This window comes from Scleropages formosus, chromosome 21 (genome assembly GCF_900964775.1).
Source record: "Scleropages formosus chromosome 21, fSclFor1.1, whole genome shotgun sequence".
Lineage (NCBI taxonomy): Eukaryota > Metazoa > Chordata > Actinopteri > Osteoglossiformes > Osteoglossidae > Scleropages > Scleropages formosus.
Window position 1 is genome coordinate 6,619,610 of NC_041826.1, and position 8,366 is coordinate 6,627,975.

Sequence of the window (8,366 nt, forward strand, 5' to 3'; positions counted from 1 at the left end):
ATATCTTTCTTCCTAAAGGTGCCGTCGCCGATTCCATTTTACACTCTTATTTAATTCTACTTAGAATCTCCCTCTATATACCTCTATAGGAAAGAAAGACCTCGAGGAAAAGTGTGACTATTTTTACATGTGCTAGTAAAACCGATGTTGGGGGCTGAATAGTGGACACATGGCCACATTCCCAAAACTCTTCACTGCCTTTGAGCCTTACTTTTGGGAATTACATTTACATTTACATATATTCATTTAGCAGGCACTTTTCTCCAAAGCAACGTACATCTCAGAGTACAACAAAAAAACAATGAGTGCATTACATCAATGAATGCCTTTGTTCTGAAGACCAGACCACCTTGACAATTGTCCATAACTGATCTCAGCTCCAGACCACTGTGGCACACAGCTAGGAGAGTGCTGCAGAAGTCCAGGCAATATATCGTCTGGCTCATGAGCTGTGTAGAACATGAATTATATTGTTGCATTCATCTGTCCCTCCAGAGCATATTCAGTTATGAATGTCATCTTGTCTTATTGTGTAAGAGGAAACTTACAACTTCTCTACAGTAGTAAATAAGTTACTTTATATTGAAATTAAACACAGTAATGGATGAATTTTTACTTACAGGAGCTTTGTATGCATACTGCATACAACTAAAGTCAACATAAATGAATGAATGAATGAATGAATGAATGAATGAATGAATGAATGAAAGGGTCTTTGTCTACAGCATCAGTGCATCACAAGACTTTTCAAAAACAATTCAATTTAAAGTTGTCCTTCGCTTACTGTTAATGCTTCTACGTTGTATGAAGATTAGGCAGCAATTTATGGTCTATCGGTAACAATGTTAAATACTCTGAGTTTTTGCATATCCTCACCTGTTACATAAAAAGCACAAGAGAGTGATGGAATTCACAGCCACTGTAGCAGGTGAGAGTACTGATCCAGGTACGAAAATGCACCGTGACAGGAGTGACACACCAGTGACTGACTGGATCTAATCAGCCTGGAATTCTGCGAGAAGAAGGCAGTTCTGCGAAAAAATTTGTTTAGGAGACAGAAATTTTTCCTTTACATTCATCTGTGAACATTGAAGCTGTATGGCTTTAACGTTTCCCCTTTCCTGAATTGCAATAAATTTCTCGATAAATATCATTCTCTACAAAAACAAATACTTGGCTAACGTTTGTATTTTCTGAATTAAAAACTGAGGAGCAGGTCTACAGGAACTGATGCTTTATTTCCCTTGGTGCATTTATTTTCCGTTAAATGGCCTAAACCCTTTCCCTGTACATCCCAAAAAAGTTCTATCCACAAACGTCACAATAATACCATACTCTACATGATGACTACATTACTGACTTTTTGAACCAACTATGGGCATTGAACTCAGTACCCAAAGTCAGAGCTTTAGTATTACGGTAATAGACGAAAGACAGGACTCAGTTCAGTTCGAATAAGTAACAAATCTATGAAGACTCAATCAAGTGTCATGATTGTACTGCTAAATGGTTATCAATATTTTCTTTAAACCCTGAGGTTTTCGCTCTCTCTTTGTAAGGCTCTAGGTGATGAGAAGAGAGTCGCGTTTCAGGATTGTGTAGCACTTCATTGACATATTTGCCACGGTTTCTCATCAGGCCCTAGGACTTCAGCGGCTGGGGGCACAAGCAGTTTTCACAAGTAGTCCTCAGAGGTCATCTGATGCTGGCGAGCAGAGTGTCTGCAAGATTCCTTCTGATTCGTTCATCTCTTCGTCTCCGCGAATCTATCGCTTGCAATGTGGGATTAAAGGAAGCCTGTTGGAATTCATCATCGGACGCCTGCTCTTTGAGCACCTTCGCAGAGCTCTCCAAGAAACCTTTCGAAGCTCTCAGCCATGGCATTTGATGGGAACGTGAAGGCACAGCATTATCTGTAATATCGAATATTTTGAGCTTTTTGAGTGTAATGGCAAATACAAAATTCCAAAACATTTAGTAGGCATGAAATTTCATTCTGCCTTTCACCTGAACAATTTATTAAATTGGAACACTATTTGCATGGCTAGCTGCCAGTCATTTTCAAACATGCCATGATAGCTATTTACTCTCAGAAAGACCTGGACATTTGGAATTTACACCCAGAAGTGCACAGTTTTTCACTTTTGCGAAATTTTAAAATGATTTACGAACACTGTGAATATTTTTTAGCCCAGTAATAACTTTTTGCTGTGCTGCTTTAATACTTAACAGGTGGGAAAAATAATACACACACACACACACACACACACACACACACACACACACACACACACATTTTCAGAACCGCTTGTCCCATACAGGGTCACGGGGAACCGGAGCCTACCCGGCAACACAGGGCGTAAGGCCGGAGAGGGAGGGGACACACCCAGGACGGGACGCCAGTCCATCGCAAGGCACCCCAAGCAGGACTCAAACCCCAGACCCACCGGAGAGCAGGACTGCAGTCCAACCCACTGCGCCACCGCGCCCCCCGGGAAAAATAATAATTTTAACAATTATTTTAAAAAAGGAGTTGTCCTGAAAGTGTATTAATTTCTCCATAGCTGAATAATAAGCAGAGAATGGAGTTGTTATTATTTCCCCACATTCTTGCATTTTTACTACTGTATTAGACACATCTACTGTACTTTAAGATCGTCAGCATTTATTTTTGTTTGTTTCAGTTATATTTGGAGCCTACAAAATGCAGGCAATTCAAGCAGTAAGTGCATGGCTTGGCTTTCAGTCACATGAACAGACTGAGAACCTAAATCTAAATAAATGACACACACTTGGATGAGTCAGTAATGAGAGTGTTGCTGCTTTCAGCAAAAGGCGATGATATAGCAGTATTATCTACTGTTGTGTAAAATCTAGACTTGCATAAAATAAGTCTGAATTGCATTTTTTCGTGCTGAATTCAGTATGTACGTCATTTTACTATGATAATTAATGATAACATACAGGGTAAAAAAAAAAAAAAAGAGTAAAAAGAATTAAAGGATAGGATGCAGAAGCCCAGTTATTGTATAACATCATCAACACCACCACCAAGAACAACAAGAACAGTAAACAAGAACACCCACCAACACATTTACCACTACATTTACATTTATTCTTGTTGATTTTCTCCAAAGCAATTTACATTTACATTTATTCATGTATCTGACAATAAAGCGACTTACATGTTGCATTAAGGTAGTTACAATGATTTACCCATCTATAAGAGCTTTCTTGTGGTGGTGCAGCTGGTTTGGCCTGCGCCTGCTCTCTAGTGGGGCTGGGGTTCAGGTCCTGCTTGGGGTGCCCTGTGAGGGACTGGTGTCGTGTCCTGTCCTGGGTGTGTCCCCTCCCCCTCCAGCCTTGCGCCCTGTGTTGCCGGGTTAGGCTCCAGCTCACCATGACCCTGCTCAGGGCAAGTAGTTTCAGTCAATGTGTGTGTGTGTGTGTGTGTGTGTGTGTGTACCCATCTATACAACTGAGTCATTTTTACTGTACTGCTTAAGGGTAAGTACCTTGATCAAGAGCACCGCAGCTGGGGGGGGTTGAACCTGGGCACTGCTATCAAGACTAACATTAAACCTCATCACCAACAGCAACATTAAACATGAACAAGACCAACAGTGAGCACATGAGGAGCACCAGCAGGGAATTCCAGCAACACCTCCATCAGCATCACACACCAAGGACGGCAGCACCCAAAACCACCAACATTAATACTGCTAATCATGAACTGAGCAAAACCCTATTACAATTTTTTGAATGTTACTGAAGAGCTGAATCATTTGTTGCTCTCTGCTGTAACACGTGGGGTGCGGGGCTGTGTGCGTGAAATTCTGTATGCTAATTGAATCGGTCAACTGCCAACACATGTACGCTATTAACGGCCCGCCTGCGGGGGCAAAAGTAGTTAACGCTCCTGTCGGGGCGGCGCCTTGCTTTGTTTCCCGCTCTAATAGGTTTCACATCGCGCGTGGAGGACCCGCGGTAACGTCATATTTCACATCCTCCCCGTAACCAAAGAAAGTTAGATTTAAGAACCTCATTCGCACCAAGATGTGAAAGACTGAGTTCTATCATTTCTACAAGACGTGGCATGTTCATTGTATGGCCTGAAGTGTACGGAGAAGTATGTATTTCCAGTGACACGCTGGAGAAGAAACCATTAAACTGATTAAACAAAAAATATACTATAATTAGTAAGTCCGACAGTTTATCTTCGATTATTATTATTATTATTATTATTATTATTGCGCTGGACGGTCTTTCGCACAAGATGCGCCCACTCTCCACGCTCGACCTACACGGACCGCTCACGGTGAAGCGGACCAATCAGCGAAGGCAACTCGAGCCCCGACAGCGCGGATTGGCTCATGAAATGAGTGGGCGGGTCTGCTAAGACAGACAGCGCACACACGGCACCGGCAACAGGTGAGAGTGCGCGTGTGCAGTTCGCGAACGGACGAGGTGCTTCCTCCAGGTAAGAGCGTCTCTATATTGTCCAAAGGTATTTTCGACCTGCTGTTGGCGCTTTGTGGGGGAGTTAACGTTGCATTAATTTATGCATTTAAACATGCGCTGTTTTTCCTTTTTTTCAACGAGTCTTAAGTGATGGAATCAATGTGTTGCGTAATTTTATTGTTTTTCATTTACTAGTTTCGACACGTTAAAAAAAAAAAACGGTAAGAGAAAAGTTTGTCTTTTGCTGCCGCCGGTAAAGCTGTAAATGAAACTGGCAGCAGTGCGCACGGACAGGGCAGAAGAAGAGTAGTGGTACTTTCAGTCACTTTTGACTTTAAGTGGAAAAAAAAAGGAGCTCGAAGCAGAGGACCTGGTTCCACTGACCTACCCGCTCCGCGTTTCCTCGTAGTCACTCTACAGTCGTTTGTTCAAAACTGCTGCGACACAACAGCAAAAGGACACATTAAATTAATCGCATAAATGAGAAAAAAAGAAGAAATAATGAAAGAGGTGTGTGTGTGTCAGTTTTCTCACTCAAGGAGGGGCTGGATGGATGGATGGATGAACCTGCTGAACTGTGTACACTCAGTTGTGTGTGCAGCCTATGCATTGCATAGGCTTTCTGTTTTTCTCCAAAAAAAATGCTCTCGTTGTCTTGTTCCTCTTCCACTCAGACGGCTGTGTCCTTTAAAATTGAAGCATCGCGCTTGTGTTCCGATGATGCTGAGAGTCTCGCTGTCACATCACACCGGCATCTCAGTAAGCACTCGGGCACAATTCAGTGAAGATCTCAGCAAAATGTGAATGCAGGGATTAAGGTCATCCTCTCAGGTAAAAAAAAAAAAAAAAAAAAAAAAAAAAGTTAAAATTAAGCAAACTTTGTGCCTAATAAAACTCTTAAAATAAGGCGACACTTGGATTGACAGTGAAATTCACTTACCAGCAATACTGTGTTTCACCTAAGCTGTGTCTAAATCCATTATGACATGTTGTAGAACAGTTTGTCTTTCTTTAATAACTGTAAGATTTCATTCTGACCACATTATTGCAAGAAGAGTGTAAAACCTGTGAATGTGCCCTATGACCATTTAAAGTATGAAACCTGTATTGCACATCATATGGATATTTTTTTTTTTTTTTTTCCTTTTCATGTTAAAATGTGCCTCCACCACCCACTGCTCATAATAAACTGCAAAATAAACGCTGTGTTTGTGGAATATTAAAGTGGCAAACTTTCGATTGCTGGCTCTTAACGTAATCAGGCGTGAAATGACACAATAACATGTGGTGGTGGCAGGCGGGTGGCTGATAGGATTCACTTGTGGGATTGAGATACGGTCAGTGAAGTCCATGAGAGGGACTCACGGCTGTTTCCATTGTAATTGTCCTCATGCATCTTTCCCTTGATGTGAGCGAGGCAGAAAATGCTCTCATTATGTGACACATAAGTATTCCTCCCCTTATGTTTATTTATTTTTTTATTTTAAATATAGTTATAATAAATGGGTGCAAAGCCGCTGGAGCAAAGCTTGTTTTATTTTATTTTTGCATTTATCCAAATAGAGGTTTATTTCAATTTGCAAACATCAAAGTGGTCATTTTTTTTACAGTTTTATGCTGAGAATCCCTGACATTGATTAATTTAGATATCCAAAACATAGGGGTGGAGACAATGGTCCTATTGAATGAAATATACATAATTTATGGGAAAGGGTTCATTTGCATTCAGGAAAATTGCCTGTGTGTAGAAAGCATTTGCAATGCAAAATCAAAACCTCTTAAATTCATCTGGACGCAAATACCAGGAATAAGGTTGATCTTTTGTCACTGTTGCAGAGCACAGCTGCTGCTTGTGGTAAATATTTCCATGCCTGTCACACTCGGTCACGCTGCTTTTTTTCTCTTTCAGACTGCAACTGGACTGACGTCTGAATGTAACACTGAGGCCGTTTCAGCATCGCTACAACTTTAATCTTTCAAAATTGTCTTCTCCTTCTGAAGATGAAGCTTCTAAACATAGCATGAAGTCTTTCCATTTGCTTTCTTATTATGCCTTGTTTCGTCTCTGCTTACACTACATACAGCTTGAACATGCATACAGATATCTGGAGTGTGATCAGCTAAAAAAAAGAGTGTGCACTATAAATGTAAGGGTTTTGCAGTCTGAAATGGGCGTTTTTGATGCAGAAAGACTCGTCGTCAACCCTGTTTGACAATGACTGTTCTGAAGCTGTAGGGCTAGTGAGAGACGGAAGCTGGATATGCGGAAACTCATGCATCCCATGCAAAGAGGCCCCCTAGTTACACCTAGCCCTTCTCTTCTCGGGGTCTTTTATCTTTTGGTGGCGTTCATGACCACGCTCATATTAGGCTGCCCTAAGAGCTGCCACTGTAGCGAAAAGAATGGCCTCACGGTTGTGCAGTGTGCCTCCCGTGACCTGGAAAGCATCCCGTCGGACCTGCCGGAAGACACCGTGGCCCTACTGCTAGCATCAAACCGTATCACCAAGATTCCGAGTCAGGCCTTCAAGGGGCTGCCCCGGCTGCAGGAGCTGGACCTGTCTCGCAACGCCATAGAAGTGGTGGATGCCGGAGCCTTCCGGGGCATTTCCGAAGGCCTTCGGATGCTGGACCTTTCCCACAACCACATCCGTGCCGTTCCCAAGGAGGCGTTTGCACGGCTCACGGCAAAGATCCGCCTGTCCAACAACCCGTGGCACTGCGAGTGCGCCCTTCAGGAGGTGCTGCGTGAGCTTCAGCTGGACCCTGAGACCATCAACGAGGTGAGCTGCCACACTGCTGTGCGGGAGGAGTACGCCGGTCGGCCAGTCATCCAGGTACTGGACTCTGGCATCAACTTCTGCAACTTCCACCACAAGACCACTGACGTGGCCATGTTCATCACCATGTTTGGCTGGTTCACCATGGTCATAGCTTACGTCATCTACTACGTGAGGCACAACCAGGAGGATGCCAGGAGGCACCTGGAGTACCTCAAGTCCTTACCCAGTACCTCACAGATCACCAAGGACTTTGACACAGTCAGTACTGTGCTCTAGTACCTCCAACACCAGCCATTTCTATGGTGTGTGTGTGTGTGTGTGTGTGTGTGTGTGTGTGTGTCTGAACGTGAGAGAGAGAAATCGCCACGACACAACAGCAGGCCTTAAAAATAATCTTCTCTGCTTATATGTGTCATGTAAAGACAGCCCGGCCCCTTGCCAAACCACTGTCACCCACAGGCTCAACACATTGGATGTACTTCTTGTGAACTTTCAATACATTTAATGTAAAGAGAGTAATTAATTGTACAAGGAGGTTGCGTTTTAGTGCGTTGACTGTGTCAGGTAATTACAGCACTATACTTTTCACTGCTGTTACCAGGATTTTTAATCAAGGCGAGGTTATGAACATGCGGTGGCCAACGGAAACATGCATCGCTTTACATACTCCTGTTTGCGCAGCAATATTCTTCTAGTATTGTCTCCCACACACAGAAGATAACCTTCCGTTTCAGGGCAAGGGTACTGTAATAGTTTCTGTAGCCCACCGTGCTTTTAAGATGTTTGTTTACTGTTATTTGCGACCGCATGAAGTTGGCGAGAAGCAGAGGTCGAACAAGGAGCGAGTGCCACGCAGTTACATTGCCTCCTTTTAAGTCTGGATCCATAATTAATTTAATTGTCCAAAGCTCCAGCAAGTTCCTATTATTATTCTTCACCCATAAAATTGAAGGGTAAACTCTTAGTTTAGGTTTAGGTTCTTGGCTGGAAAAAGAATCACCTGCTCTAAAAATGATGTAGAAAAACAAGGGTCATACGTTATTTCGCATCAGGTTTTGTTATATGTCGTGAACAGCTATGGATACAAACCCGGTCTTTACTTTCTAGCTCATTGTTCCGTTC

General features: G+C 42.7%; 1 protein-coding gene across 1 annotated transcript; it reads left to right on the forward strand.

The window, feature by feature from the left end:
• Positions 1 to 4,490: 4,490 nt before the first annotated feature.
• On the forward strand, positions 4,491 to 7,520 carry LOC108924254 (leucine-rich repeat-containing protein 3-like). The gene is made up of 3 exons (XM_018735504.2): positions 4,491 to 4,507; positions 5,136 to 5,292; positions 6,371 to 7,520. Exon 3 carries the CDS (start codon positions 6,723 to 6,725, stop codon positions 7,518 to 7,520), a length of 798 nt encoding a protein of 265 aa, XP_018591020.2. The 5' UTR covers positions 4,491 to 4,507; positions 5,136 to 5,292; positions 6,371 to 6,722.
• The last annotated feature ends 846 nt before the right edge of the window (positions 7,521 to 8,366 follow it).

Excerpts from the sequence above, each read along its gene's own strand:
- LOC108924254 (XM_018735504.2), top strand. The coding sequence starts at position 6,723 with ATGCGGAAACTCATGCATCCCATGCAAAGAGGCCCCCTAGTTACACCT.